Source organism: Balaenoptera ricei, chromosome 14 (assembly GCF_028023285.1).
Source record: "Balaenoptera ricei isolate mBalRic1 chromosome 14, mBalRic1.hap2, whole genome shotgun sequence".
Lineage (NCBI taxonomy): Eukaryota > Metazoa > Chordata > Mammalia > Artiodactyla > Balaenopteridae > Balaenoptera > Balaenoptera ricei.
In genome coordinates, this window is record NC_082652.1 from 40,958,422 (window position 1) to 40,980,045 (window position 21,624).

A 21,624-nucleotide genomic window follows, 5' to 3' on the forward strand; every position below is an offset into this window, starting at 1 on the left:
AAAGTGACAGTAGCCTGGAAAATACAGGATAAAATGGAGTTAATTTTTTCCCTCTAAATTTCCAGTTAGGCTTGGGGACAGGAGGGAGTAAAGTTTTCTACTGAAATCCTGCAATACTTCTTTTGCACTGTTAAATTTATGTATGTGCTTACTACGTAGAAAACAATTGACTGTCAAAAAGGAAATAAAGGGCAATTCACTCATAATCTCAACATTGTTTTCGTTTTTCTATGTATGACCCAGTGGACCATATAAATAAATATATGCATATATAGTCTTATGTTACACACATTTTTTTTTCACTTTTATTTTCTAATTTGGGCATTTGGAGGGCTGAGATTTATGTCTTATAGTTCATTTGTGTCCCTCAGGTGCCAAGCACAGTCCTAGGCACGTGATAGGAAGTTAGTAGCTCATTGACATTTTTAGGGTTTTGCAATTTTACTTTTCCTCTTTTTATTTCATTTTTTATCTGTAGCCAATTATTATTTCTTTTCAATTAGATTCAATTGCTTTTGTGTTCTCAGGACTATATATTTAGTTTCTTGATCTTTTTCTGTTTTTCTATTCAATCTTTGGCTTTTTGGATCATAAGTGAGAGTCACCTTTCTTGTCTGTGGGCATATTGGATTAACCTAAACACTTTGCTAGCATACAAAGAAGTGTCAAGGTTTTTTCAAACCTCTCTTTTTCCCACAATACTTCCATTTAGGAGGGAAAAAGTCATTGCGCCTCTTAAAGGCAGGATCTATGTCTTATTTCTCTTTGATTCTCCTAGAACAGTGCCTAAAAGTAATATTAGCACAGTAAATATTTTTGTTAAATTGTATTGAATAAAAGTAAATTGTTTCAGATATGTATTACTTTTATAACAATAAATTATACAAAATAGTACCGCCCCGCCCCCCCCCCCCCCCCCAGCAAAGCTTTTGTAGACTGGTTTATTTTACTTCTTCATCCTGTCATATAGCAATCTTTTCAGTGCACTTAGACTACAGGACATTCATCACCCAGAACTTGTGGGATAGTTGTGTTTTCAATTGTGATCCCATAGGAGATATGGTCATCGTTTGCCAGAAAATCGATACTTTAATTAAGATAGTAGCTTGAGTTAATGGATCAGGGGTCCCCAAGACCAGTGATTAGGAGGACTCAGAAGATAGTCATACTCATGGCTATGATTTGTTGCAGTGAAAGGATACAAAGCAAAATTAGAAAAGGGAAAAGGCACAGGGATGAAGACCAGAAAAAGTCAGGCCCAAGCTTCCCAGGGTCCTCTCCCAGAAGAGCCACATAGGATGCGCATGATTCTCCTGGCAGGGAATTATAACGACACCTGTGAAATGTAACCAACTGGGGAAGCTGGTTAGTGACTCAGCATCCGTAGTTTTTACAGGGGACTGACCATGTAGGTACCCCCCTGCCTGGTGCATACCCAAACTTCCAGAAGGAAAGCAGGTGTCCGCATAAAACATTGTTCATGCAAACTGTAGGCACAGTGAGCCCCTCTTACCGGTTCTGGGAATGATGGGACCCCTCCCAAATCCAAGTTCCCAGATACCAGCCAAGGGCCAACCTTGTAAACAGGCCTTTCAAAGGAGAGCAACAGGCCTGCTATGTTAATTCTTTTCTGCACATGCCATATAATCTTAGATCACTTTCAATTCAGGGATTGGACTTTTATAAATCAGATTTTATGTTATATATTTTATGTCATTCAAAAATAACTTAAAAAACGTCTTTCCCTGCTGTTCTAAAGGGCCTGGAAGCCTGGTACACAGTTCATGTTGTCTTCTGTTGTGCTTTGAGGTCAGAGTATCGGTACCATATTGGTAACGGTGCCAAGTGGACAAGCTCTCCTCTATAGTTACTAGAGAACTATTTTACAGAAAACTCCCTATGGAGGACCTTTTCCCCAGATATGTGGTGGTGATGCACTCAGACAAGCACAGATCTATCGACCCTCATCAGAAGGGAAAGATGTTCGCAGGAGAGGGTGAGGCAGGACTCAGACCTGAGAGGGGCCAGTGGGGCGTGGAGCAGCGCAAATCCCAGGTTTATCTCTACCTTTGCCTTTGTGGCACACATTTTCAAGGTGGCTGTGTTAAGAAAATTGGCCTAACGGGAAATAAAGGAAGTGGCTTTAAAAACAACAGATTTTCACCCTGTGGTGTGAATAGCTTCAGCTTTGCCACCCTCCTTCACTGGAGCTCTCTAGGCTGGGCAGTGGGGGAGCTCCATTGTCATACACCAGATAAAGCCCAGCCTAGCTAGGTGCGGTTAAGCCACTAATAGGCATTGAATAGAGATGCATTGGGGATTCTTTGCATTTTTGCATTTAACGCTAATGACTTTTTTGTTAATAAACTGGCCATTTGTTCACCCAATAAATATTAATTAATCCGTTTTGTTTTGCTTGTTTTATTTTTTGGCAAGTCGCCATTCTTGGTGCTTGGGTATAAATTTAGCAGCAAATTTAGATTTAGAAGTTGCTCTTGAGGAGGGATGAAACACAAGGTACGCAAATTTAAGAGTTTTATCCGGAAAGCTCCATAGTTCAGGTAGTTCAGGGATGTGGTAGAGGGTTTCACAGAATACGTGGGAAAAAAGTCAGATTCTAATGAGGCTTGCATTCATTCATTCATTCATTCAGCAGATATTAGATGCTATGCCCTCACCTCAGCGTGAGGGGCTCGATACAATGCACAAAATAATACATGGTTCTTGCCAAGTGGTCATCCAGACTAGTAAAGGGAAACAGACAACAAATAAGGAATTTAAGCCATATGAAGAACAGAAGGTTTCATGATGGATAATAATTTTTATTGTTTTTTAAAATTTTGTTTTTTCAGGTCATTCTTCAATATCTTTATTATTAATGTAGGAAAATTATTTTGAATCCTTATTTTTTCATGCTTTTCTCCCCTTCTCTTTATAGCATATATAAAAGGTGGGTGGATCCTTAGGAAAGCCTGGAAGATTTACAATAAATGCTATTTGGACATCAATGCCCTCCAGGAGCTGTATCAGAAGAAGCTAACGGAAGAGCCCTTGACTTCTGACGCTGCAAATGATAATCACATTGTGGCTGAAGGGGTGTCTGAGGAGTCTCTAAACAGACTGAAAGGTGCTGTGAGCTTTGGATATGGCCTTTTTCACCTTTGCATATCCATGGTGCCCCCAAACCTGCTCAAAATCATCAACCTGCTGGGTTTTCCTGGAGACCGCCTACAGGGGCTTTCTTCACTGATGTATGCAAGCGAAAGTAAGGACATGAAGGCCCCTTTAGCTACGTGAGTAGCTATATTGCAATGCTTTGGTAGATAATATAGTGTTGAAAGTAAGTGAACGACAATCAAAACCTTTATAGGAAACTTCAGGTAAAATGCTTGGTTGGTTGACATGCTGCCATGCCTTTCTGTCTTTTAGTGCAATGCCAGGGACCATGCTTTTGGTGGTGTTTATAAGTTGACTTTAGAGACCAGAGCACTGTTCTTAAGTCTCATGAGTCCTGTATTTTATTTTATTTTTATTTATTCACTTATTTATTTTTGTGGAAAGTCCCTCTTGACCATTTTCTTCTTTTCTTTTTAAATTTTTAAATTTATTTTTTTGTTGAGTCCTGTATTTTAAACATGCAAAATGATCATGATTTGTAAACAGTTTTTGTGACCCTGACCAGTCACTGAGATTGATAATCCTGATTTTTTGGACTTAAGGGGATATATATTTCATAAGACTTCTATGATTCTGAAATTTCTATTCTTATATCCTCATGTTGGGTAATTTTCCTTGATGATTCTGGTTGGTCCATTGGTCTCTTATATGTGGCTTGGATAGTTTGTGGTGTTCAACTAAATTGAGTTATTGTTGTTCAGACTAAACTTTAAATGATAATTATTTAAACCAAAATGTGTGAAGAACCCATTATAACCATCCAGAGCAAGGATTCACCCATTTCCTCATCAGTAAAAAATGATGTGATTCTTTTTCAATCTGGTAAATATCTATCACCATTTGCAGTTAGAATAATTTTATCAAATACTGGATGTCCTTTGACATTACACCACTTATCAGACTTTTTCCAAAGATTTTGGTATCACAGAGAACCTTAGTGTGCTGTATTTCTGCTTATGTCAGTATTGAGGAATTTGGATGTTATAACTCTTAATCAGCTGGTAGCTATTCAAAAGGTCATTAATTTTTTATTGCAAAAATATTCATGCCTCCACAAACTCATTATATTACACAATGGTCCTTTATTAATTTGACTTAACAGATTTGTAACTTGTGATAATTTGTCTTTTCTAATAATATTTTCTGAGAAAGGGATGAATTCAATTAATAATAATGTAAATTAGTCTGATCTCCAGAAGAGGACCAAATTTATGCACATGCTGGAAGGATACATTTACATAAAAATATTTGTTGTGTTGGTTAAACATTTTTGTCTGTTTGTTAAAGCCATCCCAGTGAATCTATTTTGTTTACTTAGTTTAACGTGGCTTTTTTTTTTTTTTGAAAGGGACACGTTTGAAGTGGGAGAATTTTAAGTAACTTATTGGTTTGGTTTTCAAATTGAACAGCCTCAGTGGCTAGAGAAAGGGCCCTTCATCCGGTCCTTTCACTTATTTTAACCCAATTTTGTACAATTTTGCCTGTGGTTCCTATATTTAAATTCAGTCTGAGGCTTACACTCTAACTTTTGTGAACACTGGCGAAAACATTTTCCCTTTGTAAAAAGTTAATGCAAAGAGTAATCAATAAGGGATAGTAAATTCATGGTAACCAATTACTGTTTCTAATTTACACGTTGATGAGTAAGGTGTAGAATTCAGAGATTTACATAAATGATACCGTCAGCAATCCGTCTAGAAGCCTCCGAAGAGCTACTTGCTTCTGTCACTTTATTCTCTTATCCGATGGGAGTATGCTGATTTATATGTTGTGCTCTGAAGTTGTGGCTTTCCAAATACTGATAAAACTAAGATGGGGAGCGATACTGATTTTACTTCTTCAGAGACTGCCTAGTGAGCTTTTTGGAAGGAGTATGTATTGGAAGAGCACACACTGACTTTTTTTTAAAGAGTGGAAACACTGTAAGAAAAGTCATCGTCACTCACGGTTTCTCTCCCTCTTCCTTCAGATTAGCGCTGCTCTGGTATCATACTGTAGTCCGCCCGTTTTTTGCCCTGGACGGCAGTGATAACAAAGCAGGCCTGGATGAAGCGAAGGAAATTCTTCTCAAAAAAGAAGCTGCTTATCCAAATTCTTCCCTCTTTATGTTTTTCAAGGGACGCATACAACGATTAGAGGTACTGTGCCTTCCCCATCTTTTAAAAAATAAAGCCTTCTGTTGATCGAATCTATAATTCTCACTTGGTGGAGGGGGTAGTATCACAAGGAGCCCGAATGTCATAGGACCAAGTAACATCTTGTTTTTGTGCCTTGCGTTGCATCATTGCTGTGGGAGCCTCTTCCAGGAACCCGGGGTGTTAGTCAGTTACCTTCTGTTGTGCAGCTGTGGGCGGAGCAGGGCTGGGGTCCCTTGGCGCTGATGAGACGAGATGCTGCACCCTGAGCTGAAGGCACAGGAGCCCTTGGGAGCGTCTTAGTTAAAGAACACAAGATACGTTGTTTTTCCTTCTCTGGAATTACTCATAATCTGTTTCCAGATGTTCATCCTGGCTGACAGTTGATTTATACACAAGTTATTGCCCGAAATGTCAAGGACAACAAAGCCTTTGAAATAGTAGTAGCTGGTATTATTTTTTCATGCATGTGGCTAGGTCCTGTGCCAGAGGTTTCACACACACCATCCCATTTGATCCTCAGAACAAGCCTGCGACAGAGATAGAAAATCATCCCCTGCATCTTACAGGAAAGATAAACAGGGATCTTAGCGGGCTTCACGTGACCTCCGAGGTCACCCAGCAAGTGAGGCCAGGCTGTCTCATTCCAGAAACACAATACGCCCTGGCCTTTGAGGGGGTTCTGCTTCTCTTTGCACTTCTTTTTTTTGTCTGCTTGCTCGAGGGCATGAGAATCTGAAGAAAAACGAACATTTTGTAAGAAATTAATCATGCATATGAAAGAAGGTGACTGTTAGGAGGTCTGCCACCCACAGGCTCACCAGTAGCTAGTAGTGCAGCAATGTGAGGTTTAACAACCTCTGCCCTCAGTTAACCGGGCGTTCTCAGCACACCCACCAAAAAAACCCACAAGTGCTTTGGAAGAGTTTTGCCTAGGAATGCTTTCATGAGCACAGGAGGTGATGCGTTCACTAATTTTTTGTTGGCAGTGGAGTGTATATTACTTCCCCAATAATTTCTTTCCTTCATGAAGTGCCTTCTTAAATCCGAGGACTCCTTACCTTTATTTATGGAAATTGTATTTTAAAGATTATACTAATAACTTACAACTGAAACACAACACAGAAAGCTCCCCAGGATCTGACTTATTTAAACCCATGTCCAAGTCATTTTTCTTCTCGTTACTTTGAGACTGTTTTTCTTTGCATTCAGGCTCACGTACCTTCAATGACATGGCTCTTTTTTTCTCTTGCTCTCTTTTTTTTTTAAATTTATTTATTTTTTATTTATTTTTATGGCTGTGTTGGGTCTTCATTTCTGTGTGAGGGCTTTCTCTAGTTGTGGCAAGCGGGGGCCACTCTTCATCACGGTGCGCAGGCCTCTCACTATCGCGGCCTCTCTCGTTGCGGAGCACAGGCTCCAGATGCGCAGGCTCAGTAATTGTGGCTCACGGGCCCAGTTGCTCCGTGGCATGTGGGATCTTCCCAGACCAGGGCTCGAACCCATGTCCCCTGCATTGGCAGGCAGATTCTCAACCACTGCGCCACCAGGGAAGCCCTTCTCTTGCTCTCTTAAAAATGTAGATCAATCTCCTGTGCAATCCAGTCTGCTGTTAGTGTGTTTTTCTTTCAAGCTCAGGATGACAGTCCTACATGTAGGGAAGCATGTTCAAGCTATTCAGGTTTCTCTACTCCCTTGGGCTTGTGCAGGAGGAAATAACCCTGTAAAAGGAAAATTTTAATTGGCTCAGCCGTCTCACTTCAGTGACCTTTTCTGAAATGAAAGTTGGGTGCAGGGTAAGTGCTTTCTTAGATGTGTAATGCCTTTCCTTTAAGAAATTGACATTCTGAATAACTCTGAACTCGACGATACTAGGTTTAGTGTTCAAAGGAGGTTTGCCTAGTGGGGGTGAGAGCCTGACGTTTACAGTTGTGTACAACACGGCAATGAGGCCAGAGCGTCAGGCATGTACTAGACGTCTCTCCCCTCACTCCCTTGATCAATGAATGCTCTCAATTGGGTTTTGAAACTGTTAAATAGAAGTGTAAAAGTCAGGATTTATATTTCATTATGCTTTCCATTTTCATTAATTTTTTATTTTAAAACAAAAATGCTGGGACTTCCCTGGTGGTACAGTGGCTAAGACTCCACGCTCCCAATGCAGGGGGCCCAGATTCGATCCCTGGTCTAGGAACTAGATCTTGCATGCATGCCACAACTAAGAAGTCCGCATGCTACAACTAAAGATCCTGCATGCCACAACTAAGACCCGGTGCAGCCAAATAAATAGACAAATATTTTTTAAAAATGCTTAACTTTTAGCAAAATTAATAACTTATTTGTTCTCCCAAAACTCTATTTGGCATGATTTTAGTTTGTCCACAAGTCATCCCTATTAGGGATGGAGTGAATGCTAACAGTGAGTGGTCATTCATTGTCGTTGGGATGGTTCTAGAAATGAGGAAGCCACAGCACCATCAAAGGATTCTTATAAGCATGGTTTGGGGAGGTACATAGTCACCATGAGAGCTCTCAGCAGACGTTCAGTCTCTTTCATCGTAGATCATTGGAATCTGAGTGCCAGTGGTAGTTGTTAGAACTCCTTTGTCATGGAGCAGCTTGCTTACCCAACAGATACTTGGTTTTAAGAAAAAAAGACTGAAAGACCTGTTACTGCTCTTGATAGGTGAGCTGTAGCCTGAGGGTCAAGTGAAGTGTGACAGTTGTTTCTGTTTGGCTCTTCCCAAAGTCTTAGAGGATAACGGAATTTTAGGGCTAACTTGAGATATTATTGGTATTATCTTCACGGTGCCTGGACACTGGCATTTCATTAATCTTCCCAGGTGAGCATGTAGGAAGGTATCAGATGGTGGCATCCTTCGTTTGCTGATGAGGAATTGCTCAGAGAGGCTGTGACATGGGTCTTGTCAAAGGCTTTTTGTAAGGCCTCTAAGCTCCCAACTCAGTTTGTGAAAACACACAGGGCTTAGTTGACAAATTTGTTTACAGAAAAACCTTTTTTCTTTTCAGTGAGCATTTAGGTTAGAGAGAGGGCGCCTTGAGATCTTTTTATCGACAGGCTCCAGGGAACATGGTCTGGGGCTCTAATTTTGGCAGGTGCATCATATGACACGGACTTAGCTTCTTCAGTGACTCAGAATCTGCAAAGTTATTTGAACAGCTGCTTTCATGTAAGCTTGCCCTCATACAGGGTGACTGGCTCAACACGGGCTAGTTAGTGTTCACTTTCTTTGTTATTTTCGAAACATGTGCAGGTGCCCACTTTCTCTTTTAGTGTCATGAACAGTTTTTTACATACTTTGCCCTTCATTGTTTGGGACAGTTTGGAATCCGTAGGGGAGGGTGGTCTTTAACATATCCACCCCTGTCCTGCCACTTACATAACCCTTGTGGCCGTGTCTTCGTTATTCCCCGGTGTTGTGGCCTGACTTGACATAGCAGTGAAGTTCTGTGCCATCAGTGGTACACGGGGTCCTTGTGCGTCTCAGGACGCCAAGCTTCTCTGCTCTTTGGGAGTCTCGGCCAGACTGCAGGAAGAGTTTTTTTTCTTTACCACCTTTGCTTCTCCCCACTACGTGTCTGAAGCACCCCCACCTCTGGCCCTCTCCACCCTCTTGTCTTACCCTCCTTACCTGTCCTGTCTCTGTTGACTTTTCCCATGTGACTTAGCATGTTGCTGTGAGGAATAAATGGGTTCACACAGCACTTAGCATGTGATAAACACTATCCAAGTAGTGGTGTGATGGTTGTTATTCTTACTGAGTGTATAAGCCTGGGAAGTAGTGTTACCAAATTTGCTCTCTTTTTAGGAGAAAGCACTTGTTTTGGTGTTGAGAGCTGTCAGTAGAGCTAGGCTTGTGATGGGTAAGATGCGTGTGTGTAGCTGGAGGGGCTATAGCTGCTGTACAGTACCCATGTTTACTTTTCCCTGAATTTCCATAATGCACACAGATGTTAGGAAGTTGACCCAAGGGTTATATAGTAACCTCCATTTAAAAATATGAATTGAAAATTATAATTTTGAATTTTGTATTTATTTTCATCGCATTAAACCTACAGTAGTGGTGGCAGTGGTAGTCCATTAACATACAAGTGATTAATGAGTATTTTTCTTGATTATTTAAAAGTATTAGGGACAAGTCTACATTTTAATAAACTTTGTAATTCTCTCTAGTCCTCTTTTTCTCTCTAAACAATACAGATTTGCACAACTCCCCTCTCCTCCCGTTTTAACGGTCTGTTTAGTATATAATATACAGATACACATGCTTGGTTTTGTGTGTATACATAGCTTCACATACATACTTTGTATGGTGTGACTAGTTATAAAACTAATTTTTAATATTAGTCTACTTATCTGTCTCTAAACGCTCAAATATTTGAATGAATGACAGTTGATGGACATATTCTAATGAAGTTGCTTTGTGCACTTTGGGAACTCTTATTTTGAAACCATCTTCCTAGCTTGGACCCATACTTTCTGAATATCCTGCATGCTGGCATCACAAAACCGCACATTTGCTTCTCAGGAGCAGAAGTGGGCCCAGCACAAGACCTGGCCCTCAGTGTGTGTTTGTCAAATGAACAGATGTGTCTGTTGGCAGGAAGTCCATTGATCAGTGTGAGTGATGGCGTTTCTTTAAGAGAGGAAGCTGGTTATCAAGGACTGTCTACTTTTCTTGGTGGCACCTAAACATGTTTCTGCTACCGATGCAGAAGACGATGGTGCAAGAATGTCTTGACGTCTGGTGTAAGAGGATGGCCTCCTAAGGAGGGTACCAAATCAGATATTGAAATTCTGATGGGCTGGCTAAAGATGTGTGACTCTAAAGAAATGAATTAAATAAATTTACAGGAAGTAAAAAGGAACTGGATATCGGTGAGGTCTGTGCTCATTGCTGGAGTGGCGAGGTGAGAAGGCCGAGCCGCTGTGCTCCCTGAGCTCAGCCTGGTGGGCCCTGTGCTATAACAGCCCCTCACAGTTACAGCGGAGACAGCCCTACTTCACGAGGACCAAGGGGGAGTGTGCACAAGGCCTTGAGGCCACACTGAGGGAGTCCTAGTGAACTTTACCCTGTGTGTGTGTGTGTGGCCTTTTCATACCATCTTTCTCGTATTCAAAGCTGCCTTGTTGGTTCTCTCTGATAAATGCCACCTTCTCACTGCACAGTCTGCTCTGGTTTGTACTTCTCCCCCCGGTCCTTGCTTCTGAGCAGTGTGTGTGATAGGATGTGGTTTCTCTTCCCCATGAATAATGTCTGCAGGGATGGCTTTGATGGTTGACCTTTATTTTGTCACCCTGGTGTTCCATCTCCTTGCTTTTTTTTTTTTTTTTTTTTTGAGGTGATTTTTAAAAAATAAATTTATTTTTATTTTTGGCTGCGTTGGGTCTTCATTGCTGGGCACGGGCTTTAGTTGCGGAGAGCGGGGGCTACTCTTTGTTTTGGTGCGCGGGCTTCTCATTGCGGTGACTTCTTTTCTTGTGGAGCACGGGCTCTAGGCGCGCGGGCGTTCAGTAGTTGTGACTCGCGGGCTCTAGGGCGCAGGCTCAGTAGTTGTGGCACATGGGCTTAGTTGCTCTGCGGCATGTGGGATCTTCCTGGACCAGGGCTCGAACCTGTGTCGCCTGCATTGGCCGGCAGATTCTTAACCACTGTGCCACCAGGGAAGTCCCAACCATCTCCTTACTTCCTATTACCTGCACGGTTCTGTGTGAAAGGCCTTTACGCTTTGACCCCAGTGTGCGTGTGTTCTGGCTCTGGATCTTCCTCCCACTCATCATTTCAGGCTGTAGTCCTTTCTCTCTGGACTTTTATTGATGAAATTACATTTTTCATTGGTGTTCCCCACAGTAAGCAGGAGGTCTGTGTTGCTTTTTAGCCCCTCAGTTCATGATTGTGGCAGGGACAGAAAGGTGAAGGTTGATCCCCTTGGTGATTAATTTATCAGACAGAGACAAGAGGCCGGAGGCCTGCGGGGGGTCATGGAGAGTAGGGGCCAGCACAGAAATGCCAAACCCAGGGAGATCTGTGCCCATGCACCCATCTCAGGGGCATATTGACTAATCAGAGCTGTTGGGTGGCAGCGTTTCTCTGCATCTGTTGACGAGCAAGCCTGCTTCTTGTATCTGAACAGCATGCTTTGCCAGCATGAGGTAATGTTGTTATTTATAGGATCAGGAAAAGGCAATGCAGGAAGAGAAATAATTCCCTGAAGTTCTGTTAATTGTAGTCTTCTCTTCCGAGCTATGTGGTTCTCTTTATTACTTCAGGCACCAGGAAATAGGGTTACCATTTATTCTCAGAAGGACACAAAATAAGAGATTGGCTTAATATGGTGTAGGAGAGGTGGAGGATATATTTGTCTTCACTTTCCATTGTGATAAATCCATATAGGTTAAATACATTTGCTGTTCTTTTAACTCTTATCTTTACAAGTTGTTGGGTTGAAAAGCAAGTAGAAGGTTAACATTGATTTATATCCCTAAGCTCACTAAATGTGCATAAGAGGATGAGTTTTCCCTTGCCTACATTAACCCTGGTCCTAAGGGTAGGGGTTAAATGCATGATCTATTGTTAGGTGTCCTTGACAGTAATACTGCTAAACCGATTCCGCTACTCAGTGACATTAATGCTGAATCACATGTGAGTAACTGGGTTGTCACAGCATGTCCTTCTGCATGCTACAGGTGACAAGGCAGGGCCTGTCTTTTTAAAACACATACATAATACTTTATTGTAAGATGTTAAGCAACTTCATAAAAATAACCCAGCAATAATTAAATTCTAAGCTGTTTTGTTTCAAGTTGTTTTGTGATCTTTAATATACACATATGAGACTTCAGGCAGTTTTGCTTACAAATCTAATGTTTGCATGTTTTAACATAGTTTTTGTAAATAACTGGTATGGAAACTATTTAGATTTCCATTGTGTTACTAATTTGATATTTCCCATTGTTGGGATATTGGGATATTTAACAGTTGTTGTTTCCCTATGATTTCCCAGTATTTCCCTGTGATAGAAAGTACTGCAATAAATATCTTAGCATATTTTTCCCTTTTATTTTCTTGAATTACTTCCTTTGGCTATAGCTCCAGTGGTGTCATTATTAGAATCAAAGAGTGTGAACAGCTCTGTAGCTTTTGCTAAATCATAAGAGATGATACTCAAGAAATAGTGAGCCAGAGTATAATCATTCATTGTTTTGTACATGGTATTAGCAGCAGTGTCTCATTGCGTAGTTTTATTTTTTTATTTCCATGATGATACAAATTAAAGCAGTTTAAAGATAGTTCTTAGACATTACCAGTAAGACCTCTCGTGTTTATGTATCAGAACACCCAATATTGTTAAGATGGCAGTACTCCCTTGATTGTGTTACAGATTCAGTGCAATCCCTATCAGAATCACAGCTTGCTTTTTGCAGAAATGTACAAACTGATACTAAACTCAAGGAGCCCAGAATAGGTGAAACAATCTTGAAAAGGAGGAACAAAGTTGGAAGATGTATACTTCATAATCTCAAAACTTACTACAAAGTAATCAAGGCAGTGTGGTACTGGCATAAGAATAGACATAAAGATCAATGAGAGTCAAGAAATAAACCTTTACATCCACAGATCAATTGACTTTTGACAAGGGCACCAAGACAGATTGATGGGCAGAGAATAGTCTTTTCAGCAAATGGTTTTGGGACGACTGAATTACCCACATGCAAAAGAATGAAGTTGGACGCTTACCTCACACCATGTATAAGAATTAATGCAAAATGGGTCATCGACCCTAAATGTAAGAGCTAAAACTATAAAGCTCTTGGGTTAGGCAATGCTTTCTTAGACATGATGTCAAAGGTGCAATGACAGAAGAAAAAATAAGTAAATTGAACTACATTCGATTCTTGAATAACATGGGTTTGAACCGAGCAGTTTCACTTATATGCAGATTTTTAAAAAAATAGTAAATACCACGGTGCTTACACCATCCACAATTGATTAAATCATGGACATGGAGGCACCACTATAAATCATGTTCGGATTTTCAACTGTGTGGAGGGTTGGTGCCCCTATCTCCAACATTGTTCAAGGGCCAACTTCAACATTACATCAAAATTAAACACTTTTGTGCTGCAAAAAGTACCATCAAGAAAGTGAAAAGATGGGACTTCCCTGGTGGTCCGGTGGCTAAGACTCCACACTCCAATGCAGGGGGCCCAGGTTTGATCCCAGTTAAAAAATAGGTAAAGGATTTGAAGAGACATTTCTCCAAAGAATATATGCAATAAGCACATGAAAAGATGCTCAGCATCATAAGTCATTATGAAGAAATGCGAATCAAAACCAAGTGAGGGGACTTCTGTGTGCCACAACTACTGAGCCTGCGCCCTAGAGCCCACGAGCCACAACTACGGAAGCCCGCGCGCCGAGAGCCCGTGCTCTGCAACAAGAGAAGGCACCACAATGAGAAGCCCGTGCACCGCAATGAAGAGTAGCCCCCGCTCGCCGCAACTAGAGGAAGCCCGTGCGCAGCAACGAAGACCCAATGCAGCCAAAAATAAATTAATTAATTAATTAAAAAAAAAAAGTGAGATGCTATTTCACCTCCACCAGAGTAGCTATAATAAAGACCACCCAATAACAAGTGTAGACAAGCATGTGGAGAAATTAAACCCTCATTCATTGCTGGTGGGAAAATAAAATAGCATAGACACTTTGGAACACAGTTCGGTGGTTCCTCAAAACGTTAAACATAGATTGATTATATGACCCAGAAGTTCCACTCAAGAGAGGTGAAAACATATGTCCATATTATTCATAATAGCGAAGAAGCGGAAACCACTCAAATGTCCATCGACTGATGAAGGATAAAAACTGTGTATCCATACAATGGAATAATGTTTAGCAATGGAAAGGAATGAAGTACTGATACATGCTACAGCATGGATGAACCTTGAAAACATGTTAAGTGAAAAAAGCCAGTCACAAAAGAACATATATCGTGTGATTTTATTTATATGAAGTCTCCAGAGTATGCGAATCTACAGAGGCAGAGAATAGCTTATTGCTTACTTGTGGATGGTGAGGGAGAGTATGGAGTAACTGTTAATAGGTATAGGGTTTCTTTTGGGGGTGATGAAATACTCTAAACTTAGATTATAGTAATTGCTGTGCTACTCTGTGAATATACTAAAAACCATACGTACTTTGTGTGGATTTTATGATATTTGAATTATATCTCAGAGATGTTTCCAAAACGTGTTGCTGAGGGTGTGTATTTTCTATATGAATATATATTCTCTTTTTCTTTGGATATAAACTGTTGATCCAATCAAGTCTGACTTCTGAGTAAGAAATATTTTTCTCAGGTATTTGCCCAAATTCTATTGTATAATGTAATCATAAGTTATGTTTATCATATATTTCCCCTCTACTATTACTGTCATTTTTGAGAACTGTCTTTACATTTTATTGTGAAAATTTGAACATTCAAACATGCACACAGTTTTTAATAGATTTCATTTTTTCAGAAATAAAATTTATCTTCTCAAACTGGGACACACAGACTATTTTGTTTTCTTCAGATTGTAAAATGATGTTTTAAAAACTCTTATCTTCTCATACCTCTTTGCGTGTGGAGATGGGTATGGTTTAATTCTGATACCTACGGGATTCAGGAATAGTAACATTAATTTAAGGGTATTTCTCTTCCTGTTATTGAACTAAATCCTTAAGATAGATGCAATCTGTTTTTGAAATATCTTTATTTTCCACCTTTTATAGATGTTTTAAAATGAAAATTACATGGTTTTGACAGTTGTGATTTTATATCTTAAATATAAGTACATCACTGTTGCCTTTAAAATATATATATTATTTAGTATTTTTATCCATTTGTTTTTCACATATATTCAGCTTTCAGTTTGTCAGGTTCTGTATATTATAGGGAAATTTTAATTGATATTTATAATATTTCTTATTCATTTCTGAGACTATCTCTTCATTTAGTCATGTCACTCTATCTCTCGTTACTTTATAATTTTTTTTTTTACCTACGTCTGTCCTGTCATATATATATATAGTAAACGTGGGTTCAGATAAAATAAGTATGTGCATGTGTACATAGTTATTTTGGATTAAGGAGGAACTAGGATTCAGGCCTTCTCTCTCAACCCAGTTCTCTTTTGAGCTTTTATTTGCTGATAAGTTACATATATATATACATTCTAAATGTAATATATGTGCAATAAACCGTGTATGTAACTTACTAGCAAATAACACATTTAAATATTAGTGTAAATATAAATATTTAGGAGGGCTTATTCTTGGGCTTTAGAAATAAACCTGATATTTTTTACAAATGAGTTGATTAATAGAATTTTTTTTTTTCAACATTTTGGAGAAGCAAGTCACTTAAAGTAATTAAACATTTGAATGTATTTTTTGGTTAGTCATTGTTAAGTACCCTTTTGAAATTAATTCTTTAATAACTTCTCTTATTTCTTCAATAATCTTAAGACATGTACTTACTTTTATATTCATCTTAGTTTTATATTGTACTTTTTCTCATTTCCACTTATTTTTAAACATATGATGACTATTTCCAGACGTGTAAATGTGGTATTACTTTTTATTATTTGTGGTATTTTTATAAATTTGTGTTTTCTTAATTTTTTTTTTTTTTAAAGCAAGTTTCTTTTTTTCTTTTTTAATTTTTATTTATTTATTTATGGCTGTGTTGGGTCTTCGTTTCTGTGCGAGGGCTTTCTCTAGTTGTGGCAAGTGGGGGCCACTCTTCATCGCGGTGCACGGGCCTCTCACTATCGTGGCCTCTCTTGTTGCGGAGCACGGACTCCAGACGCGCAGGCTCAGTAGTTGCGGCTCACGGGCCTAGTTGCTCCACGGCATGTGGGATCTTCCCAGACCAGGGCTCGAACCTGTGTCCCCTGCATTGGCAGGCAGATTCTCAACCACTGCGCCACCACGGAAGCCCTGTTTTCTTAATTTTATGATTGGGCTTTAGATTATCGTATGGGCTTTTATAGAGAGAAATTTGATTTTTTTATCAATACATTTTCTACTTCCATTTTATTTCTAGTTTTTCTTCATTTAGCTTGTTTTATAGTTCATTTTCTTAATACTTTATCATATTTGTCTTATTAGAATAGTGAAGTATTAGTATTGTTTCAGGATTCGGTTGTATTCCTTGAAATTCAGCTTGCATTTCATTGGTTAACTGAGAGTGTTTGGGGGGCTGTGATATTGTGATATAATAAGATACAGATCATGACTAAGGGCTCAGCTCTGGAGGCCGACTGCCCAGGCTGAGTCCTGGCTCCTCTACTTTGGCTGAGTGACCTTGGACGAGACGCTTAATCTCTTTAAGCCTCACTTCCCTCCTTGTCGAGGTGGGGCCCCTGGTTGGTACCTTGGGCGTAGTTTCCCTGTTGAGATTTAGGGAGGTGGTAATCTGGGAGGCGCGTGCTGTCCTGGGGCTCTGAGCGTGGGTCCTTGTTGGTGTAATGACATGACCACAGCCCTGCTGGGGCTGCTGCTGGGGTTGATGCATTAACAGCCACAGGGAAAGAGCTCATGCCCCGGGGGAGAGCAGGACCACATGGCAGGCAGGCATGTAAGCAGATGCAGATGTGGCCAGGCTTTGAGAAACATAAAAACAGGCCTATGGGAAGGGAAAGCATGGTGTGGCTCACCCATGGTGCAACCCTCACAGCTGGAAAAGATGACCCAGGAGTGGGGGTATTTGGGTTGGCTCTTGAAGAGTCTGTAGGAGTTTGCAGGTGAGAGATGAGAGCGTGGGAGATGAGCTTGCATTCAAGCCCAGATCCAAGAAAAGGCCAGATAATGGGGAGATACAAGCTCATTGGGGCTGGAGCATTTGGTGGAGAGAGGAAGGTGGAGTAGGGGTGACCCCAGAAGCAACAGATGATTTGATTTTGTTTCTCAATCCCAACCTCCCTTCTCATAGAGGACTTTCTTGTTCATACTTAATTGTGTATATGAAGCACACATGTTTTCCTTTGCTCTCAGGGTTGTGTTTATTGTTCTTGTTTGTTTCCGTTTCTGCTTGCTTATTCGGGGGTAGATTTTTCCTTAATGTTTGATTGAAAAGATGATCACTGTATTTTACTTGTCTGCCATTTTCAACATGGGTTCACATATCCACACAGGCAGTGTTTCATGTCTTTGTTCCTCACTCTCCTGAGGACAGTAAGTGTACAGCAAACTCCCATTGCCGGGTGGCACAGAGCTAGTTTTAGGAAATAGTGTTCCCTGCTTTTACCTACCCCTGTCCAGAGCTCATCTGTGAAATTCTGTATTTTCTCATAGTATCATATTGAGCTTTTCTGTTTTTCTTTATGATGTTGGACTCTCAATGTGTGGGCACCTTGGTTTCCTAAATCTGTGTGTTTCTTTGTTTTGCGTACTAGTCCTCATTTCTCTGTGGCTTCTTATAGAGGACTTGTTAGCTATGGGAGTTTGTTGTCATACTGCTTCAGACCTTCAGGTTTGGGCACGTAGCATTGTAGAAGGTGCACTGGACTAAAAGTCTGAAGATTTGGTGTTGGCTGTTTCGTGAAGAGTGAAAACCCTCTCTACTTCCACGTGGTCGCTCACACATCAATTTGGAAGAGCAGTGAGACCTCAGTTAAGCCAGTCTTCTCTGGCTCTGGTTCTTTACCTGGAAAATCAGGGGGGTTGGAACAAATCAGTGTTTTTCCAAAACATCTTACCGGGAGCACTGATTTGATGGACTAGTTAGTACATGTTCCATGTCATTTAAATCAGGATATCCTGGGGCTTCTCGGAGACTTTAGTTTTGCATCACGAGGGAGATAGAGTCTGCAAGTATGCCGTGTTTACCCAAGTTAATTGGCCAGGAAAATTCTTTTTCATACTGTAGCCTGTGAGGCTTAGAAGCATTCAGTAGAACACACTTGAGAAACACTAGGCTACATGATTTTTAAGATTTCTTCCAGCTTACAAATTGCATGGTTCTGTGAATATACTAAAAGCCACTGAATTGTACACTTTAAAAGGAAAGAATTTTCTCAAAGCTTTTCTAAAAAATTTTTCGTGGATCTTGAATCTTCAGAACTGTTAACTACCTGGCATTATTTCTGCTTTTTACAATTTGTCTTTAATTCCTCTTTGGAAAAACCCACATACCAGCTTGCCCATTTGACTTCCTTCACAGAGAATGTCATTCGGTTCTAGGAAAACTTTTCAAAGTCACTTTCCTGATTATGGCCTCTATTTGTTTCTCTCATAAAAGTCTGTATGGATATTAATCCTCTCCATCTATTTTCCAGGTTTATCTGTTTATCTTGAATTGCTGTCTTATTTTGAGTAGTATGACTCTTTGTAGACTCGTTTTTCTGTATTTCTATAGTCTTTGTTTTTCTGAGTTAATTCTTTGCATTATCGTTTTCACTGTTTAAAATTCTTTGATAGTGCCTTTAACATAAACATATTTCTTTTAAATTTACTGCTATCTTTCATAAATTCCTTCTCTGCAGTTTTAAAAGGCACTATAGTGTAGCTCAGCTCAAAATGGGCTCTTCCAATTCCTGGCTGGCTGAGCTTTCTGAGCCTGTGTCCTTGTCTGTAAAAAGAGGACAGTGCCTTCCCTGTCAGCCTTAAATAATGTAACATGGATACAGCTAAGTGCTAACTAAGCACATGGTGCTTGGTCAGGGCTTTTCCTATTTAGACAGAATCTTGTCTTGGTTGTAAATTCAGTATAAAGCACTTTCCATCACAAATTTTTGTCAAAATCATGTGCCTAACTGTTGAGAGACCAAGGAAATTCTGCAGCTGGTGCATTATTCTGTTTGGTTACATAACTCATTTTCCAAGGGGGTTGCTGTCCATTTGTGTGGAGGTGCTGAAAACATTACTACTGTATTCCATTATTTGTGGGTAATCAGAGATTTGTAGCCTGTTATGGAAAAGGCCTTCTGGGGGGATGCCAAGAGAACTAGAAAAAGCTTGTGTCCCAAAATGAACTTATAATCTAATTATGAAGTTAGCAGTGTCAATGCATGAAAAGGTAATTGTACAAGACAGTGACAAGGGCCAGATGAATGGCTGGTGGTTGCAGGTAGCTGACCACCACCAGCTCCCACCATGCCCACCCTGTTCCCTTTATTACCACCCACCTCATGTCTGCCCAGAGACTCATCCTCATTGGACACACGGCGTTAGGTGTCTTCCTGATTTGCTCCTTGTCTATCTCTCCACATTACAAGGAGAACAGAGGCTCCACAAGGCAGGGACTTTGTCTCTCTGGGTCACTGTTTATCTCAAATGCCTTGACCAGTGCCTGGCTCCTAGACAGGATGTGTGTGTGTGTGTGTGTGTGTGTGTGTGTGTGTGTGTGTGTAGTGAATGAACACTCTGGTCTCTTGCTCTTTCCACTTAGTTGTGCTGTAATCATTGTTCTATTTTTCTAGCTCCTGGGTTTTTGTCAGAATGGGAGCAGCCCATATATTTATGGCAGTTTGAAAAGTTTTCCTTAACTATGCAGAATTCATAGAGTCAGTGTTTATAGTAGTAGTAAAAGCTCCATCCTCCCCCATCAAGGACTGTGCGGTCATAACTCTAAAACCAAAACATTAAGGGAAAGATTGATAGAATTGATCATACATTGATCAAAAGATTCGTAGAATTGACCCCAAAATAACTTATATATTATAAAAAAATGATAAAGTTAAAAAATAAAGTTAGGAAACAAATGATTAAGTGTTGGTATCCTTAATTTAGAATGAGCTCTTGCAAAATTAGAACATATTAAAAGGGTAAATATAAACATACAAAAAGAAAAATAGTCAAAGCACCTAAACAGACAAGCTATAAAATAAGACATACAAATGGCCAATATCATATGAACCTCAGGATACAATCAAGGAGATGCAAATTAAAACAACACTGAAAAATGATTGGCTAGTATTAAAAACATTGTGTGTTGGAAAAAGTATAGGGAAATGGGCCTCATAAACCGTTGGCGCATATGTAAATTGGTAAAACCTTTGGGGCAGGTAGTTTAGTATTTATACACATTACTATACAATATAACTTAGGAAATAACCGATGCACCAGATATGTGAGTGCCCGCACACAGACAGAGACTAAACCTGCCCACCTTCATCACTGGTAAGAAAAACTCCAGGGGTGGGTGTTGAGCTGGGTGGGTGCTGTGATTTACCTGGCTTAGCTCGGGTACTCATACTCTCTCTGAGACCAGAAAATTTTTCCGAGAAGCAGGACCCTTTCCATTCCCACCACAAGCATGAGGGTGGAGAGGGGGCGAATGGCTCCCTGAAGAGAGGATGTCTCTGACAGTTAGTTGGTGTATTCGCTTCCTAGGGCTGCCATAACAAAGAACAGAAATTGATTTTCTCCCAGTCCTGAGGTTGGAAGTCTAAGCTCAAGGTGGGCAGGGTTGATTTCTTCCGGGGCCTCTCTCCTTGGCTCGTGGGAGGCCGCCTTCTCCCTCTGTCTTCGCATGGTCTTTCCTCCGTATGCACACACGTCTGTCCTCATCTCCTTTTCTTGTATAAGGACACCAGTCATATTGGATTTGGGCCTGCCCTAAAGACTTCATTTTAATACGATTACCTCTTTAAAGACCTTATCTCCAAATACAGTTGCATTCTGAGATCCTGGGGGTTTGGATTTCAACATATGAATTTTGGGGAGGGATACAGTTCAACCCATAACAGGTAGCAGTGCCAATGAGTGTCTCCTCCCAGGCACTTGGGGTTTTCCTCTTTCTTTTCACATAGATGTCACTGGTACCCTGGTAGCCTCCAAATATATTACCCGGCAGGTTCTCCCAGAGGACCCAGAACAGGAAGACTCACAGGCCAAATTAAAACGGGCTTGAATCACATGGCTTACTAAATCAATGTAAAACACAGCCAGGAGCGAGGGGGAAAAGGTAGCATGGGATAACACTCTTAGGATAGGGTGCAAGTGGGGTGGAAGGGCCATGCTACCTGGGTCCTGGGTACACGACGTGCAGTGTCCTGCTTCACTCTGCACATCAGCCTTCCTCACTGACAGGAGAGGGGGTACAAGGAGAGAAGGGCCCGTAGGTACGAGTTGCCCTGGGACAGTGACACACTTGATCAGAAACCCACAGGGCTGAGTACACTTGGCCACAGCTAATTAAATGGATGGACCGTCATGGGTTTTGTTGGTGTTTCTTGGGCAGAGGACACATGGTGCCCGGATGGGCATCACCAATGGGGGGTCAGATTTAAGACCTCATGGAT

The 21,624-nt window shown here is 40.5% G+C and overlaps 1 protein-coding gene across 1 annotated transcript in view; it reads left to right on the plus strand.

Annotated features, from left to right (window-relative positions):
* The window catches only part of TTC39C (tetratricopeptide repeat domain 39C), a 104,589-nt gene that overhangs the window by 58,247 nt on the left and 24,718 nt on the right, over window positions 1-21,624 (plus strand). Inside the window, exons 5-6 of the mRNA XM_059893995.1 lie at window positions 2,939-3,293; window positions 5,147-5,315. Of these exons, the coding sequence (XP_059749978.1) occupies window positions 2,939-3,293; window positions 5,147-5,315 (524 nt within the window). The remainder of the gene's footprint in view (window positions 1-2,938; window positions 3,294-5,146; window positions 5,316-21,624) is intronic.